Below are 17,694 nucleotides of genomic sequence, written 5' to 3'. Positions count from 1 at the left end.
TTTAAACTTTTATCAGCAGAGATGCTAACAACAACAAAAAAAAACCTAAGGCATTAACCTTTCTTCAAAAGGTTTAAACTGGTTAACTGCCACCTTCATTATACATTCTACAGGCACTCAAACCCACTGCAGGCCCAAAGCCCCATAAAGCTCTGACTGGGCGAAGGGGCGGAGAAATTGCAGGAATCTGTAGGTTCCTGATGATAACTGGTGGGTGGCTGCAAACACGATAAAAAACCAACTTGTGTTAAGTTTATTGCACTGACACCCTTTTCTCTCTGAAAGAATGGAGAGCTGTATTCTCTAGCCCAATTTTATCTGAAGAAAGGCAAAAGAGTCTGAAGTTTATGGGAGGCATCACAATGCTGAGGGTGGATTTTTTTTTTCCTAATTAGCCTTCTTCCTGTTATTTTACCTCATTATCATGTGGTGGCAACTGGTACAAAAGCTGTTTAATTCGGTGCTTCTCTCCAGGGCTGTTAACATAAGGAACCTTTTCCTCTGGTAAGCAAGCAAAATAGAGCTGGATCTGAGGGAGACAGGGAGGAGGACGTCAGCACACAGGAAGTGAACACTTCAGCTCAGTCCATCCCGAGAAGTTACCCTGCCCTTTAGGTAGGGCTCCAGCCTCTGACAGGATGTGGCTGCTGGCCGCTAATGAGAAGACCAGCTGAGCCAGGCCAGCAGAAGTGCAAGCCCCCAGCTAGCTAGCACCCAGCTGCTAAAGGGCTCTTCAGGAATGTAATTTGTAGTAACAATCAGGGCCATCATAAATTACGCACCATAAAATATGCACATTTAATGCTACCATTCCTAGTGATCTCCCTAGGGTCAGCCAAGAGAGCTCTGAGTGAACACTGGAAGTGACCACACAGGCTGTGTGACACCATCCACAATCCAGCCACTACACAAACACACTGGATTTGCTCTCTGAATTTCACATGTTGCAAAGACAAAAGCTGTTCTGTTAAACTTTGTAAACTCTCCCTTATCAGGTTCTCTCAAGCTTCAGCTTTCTTTGCTTCCATGGGTGCTGTTTTCTAAATACCTGGAGTCAATTTCCCCTAGGAAACTGGAGGGAAGCTATAAAGAGCTGTACTTAGTTCATTTTGAAAAGAGAACTCAATTTTTGTTTGAATTTTTTTTTCTTTCTGTTGTATCTAAAGGAAACCCTTTAATGAATGCTGCAAAGGATGCTGCAGTGCTGAGGAAGAATGAAAATGATTCAAGAAATGAAGGAAGAATGAAAATGATTCAAGAAATGAGAAGACTAAGGAATTTGGGGCCTGTCTGCTTTAGTATTTCAAGATCTCACAAACCTACTCACCGAAGCTGCAGGAAGGGTTCTCTTAAAGGTCAGTCGAAACATTGCCTTCCTACCTGGAGCCCAGCTCTCCCCCATGTCCTACTGTATCAGCCACCGGAGCTTGTATGGTTGTAAACGCTAAACACCAGCTATGTGTGTCCCAGGCACTGTGTGAGGCCCGGGATGAATCGGAAACCCCTCTTCTCAAGGGAGTGCCCACCGAACGGGAAACACAACCATAACTCAGGAGCCCAACTGCCTCCCCTCGTTTCAAACTACCTTGGCCCTTGTGTCTGTCACCAGCAATTTTTTAACAAGTTCATCATTATAAGGATATTGGGAAGATAAAAACAGGTACACAGAATGTTCTCATCTTCCTTAAAATAACAATACAACAAAGCACCAAATTAGCTCTTTAATTTTTTTTCCGATTCACATGGTGTGGTGACAGAATCTTTCCTGTGCAAGGTTATCAGAGGTCAATCTAAGCAGTGACACTGAGATGGTCTCACAGCTCTGTCTCCTCTCTTCCAAAGCCAAGGCACTGCAGAGAACTGCCACAGAAACTTTCCTCTTTTCCTTTTATTACCTTTTTGTTGTTACTGAAGTTTTTCAAAAGGTTAGTAAGTTCCTCCCACTCTCTCCAAAGGGACACCTAAGTCAGAAATCCACATAACAAAGGCAAAGGCAGCTTTCTGGGTTTCACTCATCAGGGCAAAAATAGCATCCTTCTGGACCAAGAGTATGAAAGGGATTGGAGACTTTCATTGAGAAACTAAGTGTGACTTAAAAAAGCAAAACCATCAGAAAAAGAGTAAGGCCCGAGGACACAGCATGTCACCGATGCATTGATGTCTGATCACTAAAAAACAGAACACCGAAGACCTCAAATCACACTGAAAACCAGAAAAGTGGATGATGTGGTTCCCACCTGCTCGGGTCTGAGGCCTGGGGGGACCCAGGCGTACTCCTCCAGTGCGCAGCCCGAGTCATCATCCGACGTGGAGCTCCGCTGGCATCCAAAGGCAAGTTTGCTCATTTTGGGCTCCATCTCCAAAGGCATCATAACAGAGTCAACAGCTGGCTTCTCAGTCACAGGACATCAGACCGTGGCTGCTGTGGACAATATAAGACAACCAAAGAGATGAACCTGAAGTCATGAGTCTTACCCTCTGAGAGCTTTTATTGAACATGTATGTACACACATCAGGGCCAGAGAAAGGGACCAAATGATCAGTGTCACTGCCCCCAGGCCACCGGATCTTAAAAACTAGGGCTGCACGATGCGGAAAGAGGCCTGTGAGCAGCTCAGCATTTGAGAAAATGCCACCCAAACAAGTTTATCTCCAGATGTCTTTAAAAGGTACTTCTCTACACACTGTTCATTAAAAAAGTTCTCAAGAAAATTGCATCGCTGACTAACTTCCTACAAATTAAACCCCTGCGGAGCCCCAGGAGTTGTAGGAAGAAGCTGGGTTCGAGCCTCCCGCCTTGTCCACTCCAATGTGCTGTGAAACGATTGCTCCAGTCACCCCAGTTGGTTCCCAGCATCTCCTGACCCATCTTCCTAGCGAAGGCATGCTGCCTGCCAGTACAGAGTGGGTCGGCTGCTTAGGTTTCAGGTTTCCAATAAAGTCTGAGAGGCACTGAACTTCGTTTACTCAGGGAGAAGAAACAGCACAGTTAAATCCTTACACAGCACATTAAATTCACAATCCTTTATATCCATGGGCTACAGTCAGCCAGACATTCATTAATGAGTTCCTTCATAAGAAAGTCACTGAATCTGAGTACTAGGTTAAAATAAAATCCAGCGCAGTGACTATTAGCATTGAACTGTGTTAATGGCAGGCTTTCAAGGAAAAGCTCTGCAGTACCTGGTGGCTCAGTCGGTAAAGAATCTGCCAATGCAGGAGACCCAGGTTCAATCCCTAGGTCAGGAAGATCCCCTGGAGAAGGAAATGGCAACCCACTGCAGTATTCCTGCCTGGAAAATTCTATGAACAGAGGAACCTGGTGGGCTACAGTCCATGGAGTTGCAAAAGAGTGGGACATAACTTAGTGACTAAACTACCACACCACCACCCACCTACTGTGTGTGACACGCTCTCAATCTGCTGCTGGACACATGAGGTATAAACCCAGCTCTGAAAAGTCTCCTCAGATGAAGGCCTATAAGTGTTTAGGCAACAGTCCTGACCTACAGCCCAAGAACTTTGTTATCACCATGCATATTCCTTCTGAGTTACTTCTGGTTCTTAAAAATCATCCCCTGTTCCCAGTCACTAAGACGAGAAAAAGAAGACTTTCAGGATCAGATGCAGCTTTTTATACTTCCCTCCAACAAAAAAAAGAAAGAAATTTACAGATACTTCATTTCAGTTGCTCAGTTGTGTCCGACTCTTTGCAACCTCATGGATTGCAGCATGCCAGGCCTCCCTGTCCATCAACAACTCCCGGAGCTTGCTCAAACTCATGTCCATCGGGTCGGTGATGCCATCCAACTATCTCATCTTCTGTCAACCCTTTCTCCTCCTGCCTTCAATCTTTCCCAGCATCAGGGTCTTTTCAAATGAGTCAGTTCTTTGCATCAGGTGGCCAAAGTATTGGAGTTTCAGCTTCAGCATCAGTCCTTTCAATGAGTATTTAGGACTGATTTCCTTTAGGATGGACTGGTTTGATCTCCTTGCAGTCCAAGGGACTCTCAAGAGTCTTTTCCAACACCACAGTTCAAAAGCATCAGTTCTTCAGCGCTCAGCTTTCTTTACAGTCCAACTCTCACTCACATCCATACATGACTACTGGAAAAACCATAGCTTTGACTAGATGGACCTTGTTGGCAAGGTAGTAGTCTCTGCTTTTTAATATGCTGTCTAGTCTGACCCAATTTTAAAGAAAACAAGGCTCAGGGAAGTGAAATGATTTGCCCAAGGTCACACAGCTAAAAGCCAGAGTCTAGTCACACTGCAGCATGTCTAGCACATCAGACTTCCGAAAATTCTTCTGCTTTAAATAATCCTCTCATTTGCTTCAACAGGTAGGAAAGACAGTGGAACAGAAACACTGTCAGCCTGATAGTCATTTGTCAGTGATGCTCTCAGTGCAACGCTAAATACTTACAAGTGTTAGAATATGTTACCTATTAAATCCTATGAGTACGAAAACTTATGACTTTTCTTTGATTAATCAAAGGACACTAAAACATTAAAATTCTAACATTCACAAAAGGGGGGCCAAACATCCAAAAGCTACAATCTTTATTAGAAAAAGGAGCAATGCCACACAGAAGATAGTATTCCAACTAATAAACTTAACTTTCATTCACCTTGAACAAAAAGTAAAGCTGACCTCATTTCCTGCCCCACCACTGGGGGGAACTGACCTTTTACACAAGACATCATTTCATGCAGGTGCACTCCATTCATGTCTCAACTGAGGGGAGGCTTTCTAAACATCGACACATTCCTTTTACTATTCAATAAAAAAGGATGTGTTAATGAAAGTCAGAGCACTTCTTGGATCTACTCTTTCCCTTTTGTTTTGAAAAAAATAACACCTGCATATCAAAGGGAGAAAAACAGAGGTTAAGAATTTAATTCATAACTCAAACACCCCCACCAGGAGAAAGGGTGCCTTCAATGCTGTTGAACCCAAATCATGAAATATGCATGTCTGTCCTTTACCAAATATGGCTGAAAAGGGAGACTTGAAGATACCTGCTCTGCACAGACTTACCAAAGAACATAAATATTAAGCAGAACCTAAAAATTAAATGTCACTGTATTTTAAAACAAGAGAAAACACCACAAACTAAGACAAATGAATTTTCCATGCTAGCATAAAGATGCAGATTGCCAAAGAGCTGAATTACTCTTATGGCTACATTCCTGGATCAGCCTTTGGTGGCAACTGTACAGTAAATGACTATACTAAGCAATCAGCACTTGATGCCATGTTCCCCGTGCTCCTAATCACCTGGGTGTGCCGGCCGCGTCTCTAGCCGGCAACTCCCACGGCCATACCAGCCTCGCCTCAAACTGTGCTACAAACTGTCATTCAACACTCAAGGGCAAAGTGATGAGCTGAAGAAACACGAGTGATATGGGTGCGGCTTTCAGTGTCCTTTGTTGGCACTCTGACAGCTAACTCACTCCTCTGTGCCCAGCCTGGGATGATCAGTGATGGGACATCCGATCACCACATCAAACAACCCCACGAGGGCGTGTCTGCTTAAAACTGCGGAGGAAACCGAGTCTCAGAGTGATCGGCCTTGGGTCACCTGTCCAAGGGCAGCTGCCTTAGAGCACAGTTCATCTGTGACCTTAACCCCTGCAACCCCATGCTGCCTCCTGGGTGGAACTTTCTCGTTTGTGAAGTAGTCACACTGCTGGACCGCAGACATGCCTGATGACACAACCAGACGGGGCCCATCCACCTCCCCCAGAGAGGCATTTCAAGAAGAACATATAGTCAAAAGCATCATAAAGATTCAATGGCCTCATGAACTGTTGCTTCAGAGCTTTTAATTTGGAGAATGTTTTTTTCCTTTATATCAGATCAGAGGATAATTACTTAAAATGACAAAACATTACATGTACTAGTAAGTTCTAAGAGCTGTCCAAAAACAAATATTAAAAAAATACAACTTAGCCAGGGTCACCTCCTACTTACCAGGCAGTGGTAGAGATGCTGTATTGCCATAGCTACTTTTTCTCTACTTGACAGCATAACAACTTTAAGTCAGATTTTTCTTTTATAAATTACCTGTGCTTGTCAGCAGACCCAGAAAGTATACTGTTAAGTATATCACCGTCTCAGACTACATCATATGCAAGAAACTGACTGCTGAGGACAGTTCTTATACATAGAAGAATATATAAAATAACAAAAATCACAGAAATGTGATCTCATCAATATTCCTTATGTAGACATTTATTACTACATGGTATTTACTTTGTAGCACAAGAAAAGAGGGAAGCTTGGCCATTGCTTGTGCTCTGGGTGATGAGAAAGGGTCTTCCTAATGACATCTTCATGTGGCTGCATTTGCTTTTTGCCAAAATACGAATTAAATATCTTTTAGGCCAAACATGAAACCATCGCTGAATTAGATGTAATAGGAAAATCCTATTCATTCTATTTCCAGGTATTGTCTCTTAAGACTGATCATGTGAAACAGGATCAACAAATTAAGTCTGCAAGTAAGTTGAATAATAATTGAAATAGCACTTCCCTGGTGGTTAAGTAGTTCAGAACCCACCTTCCAATGAAGGGGATGTAGGTTCGATCCCTAGTAGGGGAACTAAGATCCCACATGCTGAGCTGCACCAGAAGGCCTGACAACTAAGACTCGACACAGCCAAGTAAATGAATAAATAAATATTTTTTAAAAACTGAATTTTGGGGTTTGATATAAAGTGAAACTTTTTTTTGGCAGAACCACAGTTACACGGACAAGGCTGGCCCTGTCCTGTGTCTCATATTTATTTTGTATATTATTTACTTTTGTAAATTTTTATTTTGATGTAATTTCAAACTTCAGAGAAGTTGTAAGAAGAGTAAGGAACAAACTCAGGCAGCCTTTTACCCACATTCATCAATTGTTTACATTATGCTTCATCTGCTTTATCCTCCTCCTCCACACACATACACACATGCTTTTGTGGGAACCATTTGAAACTATTTTTTACATTCTCTTACTTAACCACAATTAAACATGGTATCTTAAAGTTTATTTAAAAAAAATAAAACTATGTGCAAGATACCATGTTAGATGCCAAAGATAAATTGAATAAAAAGCCAGAATAGCTCAAACCATCAGTAGTCTGTGCTTATTCTGAGGCAGGTTTCTTGTCCTGGTCTTGAAATGCTGCAATAAATGGAATGAACTCAATCACAAGTGAACAGCAATCATGCATTAGCCAATTCTGCACAAGGTTTGCCCCCGTTAAGGAAATGAACCGGTAGTGGCCCTACCTCTCCAATGTCTTTATGATTCTGGATATAAATAAGTGATAAGGTAAAGAAAAGAAGTAAAACAATTTGAGTCTGACCATGAAGGAAATGTGTAGGGGAAGCAACATCTTAAATCTAATCACATGTCAAAGAGGCCCAAGGCTGGGTAAGGAGAGATGAGATGCTTATTCCTAGAAAGATGAGGATTCTAAAGTGGAAGAATCCCACTTCCCCTGCTTTGTCCTTTCTTTTCCTTCTTCCTTCAAGATAGTCAAATAGCTACTTCTCACCATTTAAAAAGATTCAGAGACAAACAGCTCACAGATGTATGACTTCTCAATCATCATATACTTGTCAAAAGAACACCTGACCCCAGGGACTGAAGCAGAGCTGAGAGAAGGCAACTTGTTGCCCCGGGCATTCAGTAAGCTCCACCCCGAAATCCTCAGACTATTGTGGGGCCTAGTTCTCTCAAACAGCAACTATTTTCCTTCCAAAGATGGCCTAAGGATGTGAGAGTTTCAAAGAATAAAATAATTAAATAAATATAAAGAATTAAAGTTATCACTGACATGTACCAATTGGTACTGTTACTTTTACTCTGATTACATTCATCTGGAAGCAGACCAGTGACATCCAAAATAAGAACACGTTAGTAACAAAGACTGAATGCTGACAGGGGAGTTTCATCTTCTTTTTGAGTTCAGGACCCTCCAGCCTCCTGAGGGGCAAACAGTATTGATAAATTATCGGCCACCATTCCCAGCTCCCTTGGAGTGAGGTCGGAGTAACTAGTCCCTACATAAAGTCTCTGGCAGACAGACACTAAGACAGAGACACATATACACACTGCATGTGTAAACAGTCTATGGAGCACGGCAGGCTCTTTCCAGGTGTCTTACATAGAGCAGAAACTGGGAGCCCGCAATGGCGCTATGAGGCTGTAAGCTGGCACTTGTTCTCCAAATTCAATCATTTAAGGAGGAGTCCCTTATGAAATTTATTTTCCAGATTCACTCACTCCACTCATTCACTCATCCTTATATTTAAGGACCATTACTGAACCGTTCTGAGAAACATCAAAAAACAAGGCAACTGACATTCGTTCCATTAAAAGCTAGAACTTTTTTTTTTTTTAAGTACCTGCTGTGATAAGAATGTTTTCAAATTTCATTTGGAATTTCCTTGCTTTCTTTAACAGTGGTGGTGTGTGTAAACTATATATGATTTAGCCTTTGGCTGATCATTTGTTTTCATTTTGAGTAGAAGACGAACAGTGTAAAGAACACTGGCTTTAGGAATTTAAACAAAAGGAGTTCTAAGTCAGCCATCCAGCTGGGAACAGCCTGGGAACCATCCTCAACGAGGAGCTGAGGACTATCTCACAATGCAGAGCTGATGTCCAGAATTGCATGGCTTCAGACACATGACTTTAATTTGTTGCTTTCAATATTCTATAAATTAGGCAATTACAGTTTGAAAAGTTTGTCCACAAGCATATAGAATAATTACGCTGTAAATTATTATTATTATGCTGTCCATTATTATATGGACAAGGGCTTAAGCATTCCTCCCATAAGCTCAGCAATCACTGTTTAAGATAACATACAGTATGTGAAGGTGTTATTCAGACTAAAAAACTGCCTTATTATTTTGCTATGCTATTTTGGCCACTTGGAGATCATTTATTTTCTGCTGAGCTGTATGCTGCATCCAGGATAGTTAAGGATTATTATTTTGATTGACCTTGACATATACATAAGTGAGCCTTTACTATTTTTCCCTAAAAATCTTAACAAGTCAACATAGTATATGAAGTCTAGAGGCAGTAAAGGGTCAATGTTTTGCTGAAAGACACATTCTTCCTAGATGACAATGGTACCACTGAATAATTGCACATCTCAAGCAGAAGACTTTGGACTGAACCCTATAGGCAAGGAAAAGGGCAAAAGGCAGATAAGTAGGAAGGTTCCTCTCCTGGTCTTACAATTAATATGACAGTGATGGTCAGAAAAGGAACCTGGGAGGGGCCGACTAGCCCACAGTCATCAAGAGAGCCTAAAGGTAGTGGCTTGCGAAGAGAAAGTAAAACGAACCAATAAAAAAGAGGAAAACCGGGTCAAAGAGGGTTTTGAATCTTAGGTGGTTGAAAGACAATGCACCAATATGGAAATACTGTCTAGGCAAGTCAGCAGGGAGTGAGGATTTGAGAGCATTGAGATGAATGAGTTCAATCAGATTCACACTGAGGTTATAACTGTACATCAGTGCTGGTATGGTTCCTATTATTCATCATTTTCTTGGACCAAGTCACCGAATCAAATCAAAATCATGCAAATAGAAAACAGAATAATCTTCAGTGCCGGCCATTGACTAATGAAGTCTAAGGTCATACCCTTAATTACAAATACTTTTCCTAATGAAATTCCATTTTAGTTCCTATGAGAAGACTACCCACAGCATTGCAGGATCCTTAGGAAAAAGTTATTTCTGGTGTGGACATGCCCAGGAAAGTTAGACGTCCTTTGATCACCAGAAACCAGAACAGATACTAATTTGTGAAGTCAGTTGGGCTAACATTCCCTAAGTGTCCCCTGCTGCTAAGTGTCATCCTGTGGGCCACAAGCTGCTTAACAACTTATTTGTTAAACTGCTTGTTAACAAGGCCTTTGTACATAGAAGATGCGGGTCACACACACCCACCCAAGATCTGCTCTAATTCAGCCTGGCTAAATATGCAGGTGAGTTAAATTTAACTACAGACGCATTTGGTAGTAGGGGATCCTGTAACACTTCCATTCTTTACAACACACACACACACACACACACACACTCACACACATATCCAAGTACGCTCATGCGCACAAGCGCGCGCACACATGGATATATATACCCTAGTTTTATGGTGTCCTTAGCTTAAAAAAAAAAGTCAGAGATCTACAAAAGCCATAGGTCTCAAAACTATAATCAAGATTTGAATTTCATAGCAAACGTCACTAAACTGTAATCTCTTTAAAGTTTTCACATAAAGAGCACTCAAGCCTATTGTCTGCTAAAGACAATAAGAAAGTCCTGGCCAACAGAGCCCAACCCAATTGTACTTATTCTGAAATGAATCACAATAACTGTAAAATAAAGAACAATGAAGGTATCTGAAGATACTGCTTATGAAACATTCCTTGACTAAAAGGACTTCATACCAGCAATTAGTGACATTAGGCCATGTGCCCTTTGGCCTTTTCTGTATTTTCCAGGTAAACCTCCATCCAACTTGTACATTTTCCGACAGCTGAGTGGCCCGACAGGCACCACACCATTGCCAAGAAGCTATCTATTTTTCCAAGAGGAAATGTGGAACTCTGCAGGGTTTCAAAGCAGGCTAATTTCATGCACAAATACATTCCACGACAGTAAGACAGACTGCTTAACAAAAGGAGGAAACCTGATGACAAAGCACGGTCCTTTGCCAGAGCGGCGCTTCGGGGGTCAGGTTATTTGGCTGTAAGCCGCCTGTAAGGCAAAACGGCGCGAGGCGCTGTCTAATGAATTCATTATTTTCCATAATGGGAGACGCAGATATTTTCTCAAAATCGTATTCAAGTCTCCTATTGACTTTTCGAATTTCCATTTTCAACGGCGGCCCAAGGAAACGGCAGCCAGACTTGACTCCAATGTACACACAGACTCGGGTTTCACCCCGTCACCTGTTGGCTCCCGAACAACACTCCTCTTTGTGAAACTCACAGCCCTCATTTGAAACAAGTTTCCAGAGAAAACACTTCAAGAAAGTGTTTGAGAAGTCACAAGACTCGAGTTGTAAAAACAAATTCCACACATAGCCTGGCTTATACTGACACAGATTAATGTGAAAACCCGAAGTTTTAAAAAATGCCGCGGGAGAGGAGTCGAGGAAGGGATATCACCCCGTCCTTCGGAAAAACCCCAAGCGGCTAATTCGAGGTGGGCCGCGGGGGATCGGCTGCGGGGCTCCGTCGGGCCCTCCGCGTCCGCCGGGAGTCGGAGCCCGCGCGCCCGCGGCGGCCCGCAAGCCCACCCTCCGCGAGGCGCCGGCTGCTCGGGCCGCCAGGGGGCGCCCGGCCCGCGGGTCCGACTCGGGCCCGGGCTCCTCCGCCTCCGCGGCCTCCCGCACTTAGACGCCCAGCTCCAGATCCCGAGGCGGGGAAAGAGCCCTTCTCGGCGCCGGCGAGAGCCCCGCGAGGGCAGCTCCTCGACGCCCGGGGCCTTTGAGGCCCCTGGGCCATCCTCGGGGCAGCGTGACCTCCTCACCCGGGACCGCACTCGCTCCACCGCTGGACGGCGGCACCGAGCGACCGCCGGTCCCCGCGTCTATCCCCAGCTTCTGACGCGAAACCTTTCTCCCCGTAGCCTCAGCATTCAGTCCCCGCCGCCCATCGCTATCGAGCCCCGGAACCCAGACGGCGGCTCCCCACCTGCGGCCGCGGGGCCGAACGCGGCCTGCAGCCCCTCCGTGGAGCCCTTGGCGCGCACTCGCCGTCCCCCGCTCTGCGACCAGCCGAGGCAGGCGGCCCGGCGCGGGTGCTCCCGCAGGAAAACAGGGCTGGGTGTCCCTAGGGTCATCCGCGCCAACCCCTTTCCGGAGGAGACCCCAGCAGGGCGCGGGCCGTGGGGCAGCGGCAGCGAGCGCGGGGGCCCCGTCGCCGCGCAGTGTCAGCCCCGCCCGGCCAGCGAGGGGTCGCCCCCGCCCCGCCGTGACGCGCGGTCCACCGGCCGGTCCCGTGAGTCCCCTTTCGGTGCAACGCGGCGATCCTCAGCCGCGGCCGCCGTCTAACCTGCCGTGAGGGGGCCGGCAAGAAGTCCCCCAGCTTTCCGGAGATCCTTCGTCCCCGCCGGCGTCGCCGACTCTGCTCCCCAGTGTTGGAGTCGCCTCGCCCAGGCCACCGCATCCCCCACGCCTCAGCTCCCCGTCTCTCCAGGATCCGCCACCGCGGAAAGAAAAAACCCGTCTCCCCTCTGCTCTTAGGCCCGCGATCTTCAAACGTAACCAGAGCCCGCATTAAAAAAAAAAAAAAAGTAACCATTTCGCTTCCTGACGGTCCCACCCTCCTCGCCGCGCTGCGGGCCCGCCGCCGGGCTGGCGATCCCCGCCCAACTCCGCTCCCTGCTCCCGTCCGCAGGAGGAGCCTACTCGGCCAGATCCCGCTGCCACCCGCTTTCCAGGAACTGTCACTGCTGACCGTGCCCCTGGCAGGTCTCCACAAGGTCCCGCGTACGAACTACTCCTCGAAGAGTTACCCACCCACTTGGCCAGCCTCGTGGCTCGAGCACCTACCTCGATCCGCCCGCTCCATTCCCGGGAGCCCTAGTGAGTGTTAAAGCTGAGATGCAAATGCCACAGGACGCTTATGTAAACTTCCCCCTCCCGCAGGTGCACGCGCGGGCCAGAAAACGCTGGGAGCATATGCAAGGACACCCCTTAAAGAAATCATCTCCTCTCTGCCCATAACAATGATGTCAGCAAATGGCACGTTTAACCAAGTTCTCACTTGGAAGGGCTCATTAACATATGAATTCTCCTCTTAGGACTTTCCTTGCATTGCGGAGAGATTCCTACTACTTTTAGCGCAGATTTATTTTTATCAGTAAATAACCTCCAAAGAAACGGAACCAGGTCATGGGATGCACTCAATCAAGTACATGAATAAGAGTTGTTATAAATAGGTTAAGTGACTATAATTATTCAAACACAAGCACTATGCTCATACTCATGGCTAATCTTGTTTCTGAGCTGTTTATATTTCTAGGTACGCTAAGAGAGAGTGAAGCTTGGCATTAGTTGCCTACTGATAGGACCAAAAGAAGCAAAAACAGGATCTCAAAGCAAGCCCAGAAAGAAACTATAATCCGCAGCAGAAGACTTGAGTCACTTCAAAACTACAAATTTTAATTTCTACAATAGCCTCCTTATCACAAGGCAATATGCCAAAAGAAGGGAGAGAAAAAGATGCAATATTTAAGAGCTTTATCAGTTTATAAAATGCAACTTAAAATGGTCACCACTCCCTTGGGTATCCTACCTCTTTTTCAGGTTACATTAGAAAAAAAAATTCTTAAACCATCAGGATTCCTTGGGAGTGATTTGCAACATATATGTTTCTACAGTATACAACTGAACAATAGCCCATTGTAACTGTGATTTAAAAATACACAAACAAGTTGCTATAAATAGAGCAGTCAAGTAAATAACTGTGGCCAATTTCTGTTATCTCTGTTGCAAAGCAAGGCAGCTGAGAAGCTGCTTTTTTTTCAGTTACTTTTTTAAAGTGGCAGAGGCCTCCCAAAAAGGTAATGGCTCTGCTGGTAGACTAGCTTGGAAACACTGATTTAGGCAACAGGATCTGTTATTGAAACATACTCTGTGTTGGTAAATCTAGAACACAAGTTGTGAAGATGGTTCCCAAACAGTTCTAATGCAGATCTCCTCTGCCTTCAGGTTGTATGGACATTGGTGAGAGGGCAGGGATGGACTTCAAAGATGACCACTTTCCTCTGTGGAGCTGTGAAATGAGTCGTGAATACCTAGGTCAGATTTCCTTTTTCCTATTTCATTTCTGTTTGGACTTTCTCAGGGAAGTCATCAACTGACAGTGTGCAGTCCATTACTCACTTAAATCAAACCCCGAACTATCATATCATTATAATACAGGAAGTATCAGTAGGCCAGTGCTTTATGCCAGGTGGATCCTTTTTGAAAGCTTTTAATGGAGAGCTACACCTTAGCCAAGGCCCCAGAACCCTCCCAACTACAAGCCATAGCAACACTTACCAGTATTAAATGTCTGCCATTCTAAGTGTGCTTCTTCTCATGCAGTCACTGGTAAATACTGTTTGTTATATTTTCGACAGTTACTGTCAGCTTTATTGCCTATTGTAACTGTTTTCAGTGATGAAGCAGGTTTGGAGACAGTTAAAAACTTCCTACTAAAGTTCAATCTGAATGCAACAGACCTTAGGTCTGAAAAGCATTGTTATTGTCAAGGGTGAACTTATGCAGGATGGAGAGCAAGGCCCCCAACCAGCATCCTTTTGTTTTAGCGGGAAGGAATATTCATTGCCTGGAAATCACACTTGCCAGGAGGCTGAGAAAGGAAGCCCAGAAATTCACAGGACTTGGTTCCCTCTAGCCAGCAGGGTCTCTGCCCTACTCTCACTCAAGAGTGGCCTTTTCCAGCTGCCCATCCCAAATATCATCCACGCCCCGCCCGCCCCCCCCCCCATTTGTGCTGTCTTCACAGCACTCTTGCTTGACATTCTATTTGTTCATGTTTGCTGTCTGTCTTCTTCCCTAGCCTTTGGGGGTTCGTTACTATACTCTCAGCACTAAGATTCATGCCCTGCACTTAGTAGACAGGTTCACTAAGCAGGAGTTAAATGAATGAATGATTTTTGGACATGCTCAGGCCTTCATTGCCATACCATACCTGAACAAGGAACTCTGTTTCTAACCTAAAGCCAGACTGAATTCCAGTGTCTTAATGAAGGAGTCTAAGACAGAAAGAAAGAAAAACACCAAGGGCAGAGAAATAAAGAGACAGCGTTTTGGTTGTCAAATGCCTGTCAGCTTTATTGGGTCTGGGAGAAAGATATAAACGTACAAAATATAAAGCACAACTGAGTTCTATTCCTTGGTTCTCCTATGATTTGTATATGGTGACCTTGAGGTCTTTTCTGCTCCTTGCTTCTATTTTTCCATTTGTAAAACAGACCTACTTTATTTAAGCGTAAGAGTTGCTCTTGGTCTCAGCTATGTGGAAGAATTTGTAACTAAAAGTCATCTAGGAAGAGTCTATTTAAATGATTGAATGTCTATGTTTCTGAACAGAAAAGAGAGATCAAGGACTCTGAAATTCATCACATGACATTTCACTCACTAAATTTAAGGGGCGATTGGCATAGGAAATGTTAAGTATAGGGTGACAGTTTTCAGGACAGCAATTGGGTAGTTCTGACTGTGTACAGATAGGTAACTAAAAGAATCACAACACCTGTAATGTTGGGTGCAATTTCTAATGAAAATAGCTTAAAAAATAAATCACAGAGTCAGACAATGCTAGAGTTGTCAACATTCTGTAGGATCCTACATCTTGTCCAGAAAAAAAAAAACTGAGATCCAGAAAAACAATCATAATCATAATTCAAGTCTGTTACCAAACTTGTTACCACTAAATGTTTATGTTTACCTTCTTTTGAACTCTAACATTTGTGTTGTATCTCTGATTGAGCAGTATATCCTGATGGCTAACTGAACACATGCAAATTCTAGGGTCAGCTGAGTCCTCAGCAGCCCCAGGGAAGGGCCTGAAGGCAGTATCAGCTCTTCCGAGAGTTAATAGGCTGGATGTTGTTTTATAATAGGTTGCAGTTTCTCTAGGTCTCCAATTACTTTCTTTCCGCCTTTGATTATATTTAAAGCAATGTGATTAGAGAGCACTGGTTCTTTAACATTTTCTACACCCAGTCCCTCTTTAGATTTACTACTCTGATCCTCCCAGCCAGCCATCCCCTCCCCCAACTCCTAACTCCTTTGAGAGTAAGGTAAGTCCTCCCTGCAAAATATCCCCATGCACTGGGTTTGGAATTAGGAGACTTAAAAGTCTATTCTCTGTCAACTACTAGGCTCAGGGACAAATCACTTCTCTAAGTTATTAGTATTTTTTTCATTTCTAAAACTGCTAGGTCAGTGGTTAGAACTTCTGAGGAGGGAACTAAAATAGGAATCAATATTGAAACTGATGAAAGTAAAACTGCTCTGTTGAAGTACTGGGTTGGTTTTGTCCCACACCCTTCCCACAATTACTTCCTCAAACCCACTCTTCCAACTTGGACCTCAGGCTTCACCATCTCAAACTAGATCCTTTCAGAGACTCCACCAGTTCTAATATTTTTTTGAGTCTCTTAAAATTTGATAGCTGATTGTGACACTAATACCAAGCAGGTGTCTTGAGTCTATAGCCCAGGCTGGGTGGGAGAATATAGGGTCAGGTCCTTCCGTTTGACTCTCGCTCAGAGTTATGACTTCTAGTAAAAACCCACCACTCACTCTCTACTGCTCTGAAATAGCCCTTTCCCAGTCCAGGAAATGTCTCTTGCCATGGACAGATCATTAAACCAGTATTCCTTAAGAACTTAAACCTTTCCTTAAGTTTTTCAACTTTCTCTACTCCTGTAGATCTTTGGTTTAATACAACATACTCAAGACTTCATTGCTGGAAAACTGCCAACGTGTTAAGAAATACAGAATAAATCTTCCAAGAAATATTGAGACATCTAGGGGGCTTCCCTGGTGGCTAAGTGGTGAAGAACCTGCCTAGCAGTGCAGGAGAACAGGTTCTATTCCTGGTGTGGGAGGCTCCCACGTGTCGCAGGGCAACTAAGCCATGTGCCACAACTAAACCTGTGCTCTAGACCCCGGAAGCCGCAACTACTGGAGCCTGAATGCCCTACAGCCCATGCATGTTCCACAATGACGGAAGCCATCACAGTGAGCAGCCTGAACACCAAAATTAAACAGTAGTGCTGGCTCGCCACAACTAGGCAAAAGCCCTCACAGCAATGAAGACTCAGCACATCTAAAATAAAGTTATTAAAACAAATATTGAGAGATTTACACATGGAAAGATATTCAAGATAAAATTGAAATGCAAATCCCAATACATAGTATGATCACATTATTATAGCTAAATATATGGGCCAATGTATGCATAGCAAAACCATATAGAGGAACATAATTCAGTTCAGTTCAGTCACTCAGTCATGTCCGACTCTTTGAGACCCCATGAATCGCAGCACACCAGGCCTCCTTGTCCATCACCAACTCCCGGAGTTTACCCAAACCCATGTCCATCGAGTCGGTGATGCCATCCAACCATCTCATCGTCTGTCGTCCCCTTCTCTTCCCGCTCCCGATCCTTCCCAGAATTAGGGTCTTTTCCAATGAGTCAGCTCCTCGCATGAGGTGGCCAAAGTATTGGAGTTTCAGCTTCAACATCAGTCCTTCCAATGAACACCCAGGACTGATCTCCTTTAGGATGGACTGGTTGGATCTTCTTGCAGTCCAAGGGACTCTCAAGAGTCTTCTCCAACACCACGGTTCAAAAGCATCAATTCTTCGGTGCTCAGCTTTCTTTATAATCCAACTCTCACATCCATACATGACTACTGGAAAAACCATAGCCTTGACTAGATGGACCTTTGTTGGCAAAGTAATGCCTCTGCTTTTTAATATGCTATCTAGGTTGGTCATAACCTTGCTTCCAAGGAGGAAGCGTCTTTTAATTTAATGACTGCAATCACCATCAGCAGTGATTTTGGAGCTCAAAAAAATAAAGTCTGACACTGTTTCCATTGTTTCCCCATCTATTTCCCATGGAGTGATGGGACCAGATGCCATGATC

General features: G+C 44.2%; 2 protein-coding genes across 3 annotated transcripts in view; one reads left to right on the top strand and one right to left on the bottom strand.

Annotated features, from left to right (window-relative positions):
- Positions 1-17,694, bottom strand: part of PRICKLE1 (prickle planar cell polarity protein 1) — a 107,507-nt gene that overhangs the window by 8,901 nt on the left and 80,912 nt on the right. Inside the window, exons 1-3 of one of the 2 annotated variants that reach the window (XM_081593674.1) lie at positions 3,679-4,862; positions 2,238-2,456; positions 416-529 (exon numbers count right to left, since the gene is read on the bottom strand). In XM_081593674.1, coding sequence (XP_081449800.1) covers positions 416-529; positions 2,238-2,372 — 249 coding nt within the window. In that variant the 5' untranslated portion in view covers positions 2,373-2,456; positions 3,679-4,862. Of the gene's footprint in view, positions 1-415; positions 530-2,237; positions 2,457-3,678; positions 4,863-17,694 lie in introns of those variants that run through there. The other variant, XM_081593673.1, reaches the window with a different exon arrangement.
- On the top strand, positions 9,997-16,893 carry LOC145545666 (uncharacterized). The gene is made up of 4 exons (XM_081590499.1): positions 9,997-10,002; positions 11,121-12,605; positions 13,734-13,823; positions 16,470-16,893. The coding sequence occupies exons 1-2, from the start codon at positions 9,997-9,999 to the stop codon at positions 12,069-12,071; spliced, it is 957 nt and encodes a 318-aa protein (XP_081446625.1). The 3' UTR covers positions 12,072-12,605; positions 13,734-13,823; positions 16,470-16,893.

Source organism: Giraffa tippelskirchi, chromosome 4 (genome assembly GCF_054371585.1).
Source record: "Giraffa tippelskirchi isolate mGirTip1 chromosome 4, T2T-mGirTip1v1.2.pri, whole genome shotgun sequence".
Taxonomy (NCBI): domain Eukaryota; kingdom Metazoa; phylum Chordata; class Mammalia; order Artiodactyla; family Giraffidae; genus Giraffa; species Giraffa tippelskirchi.
The sequence above is the reverse complement of the archived record's forward strand: the minus strand, read 5'-3'. Positions and strand labels throughout refer to the sequence as shown.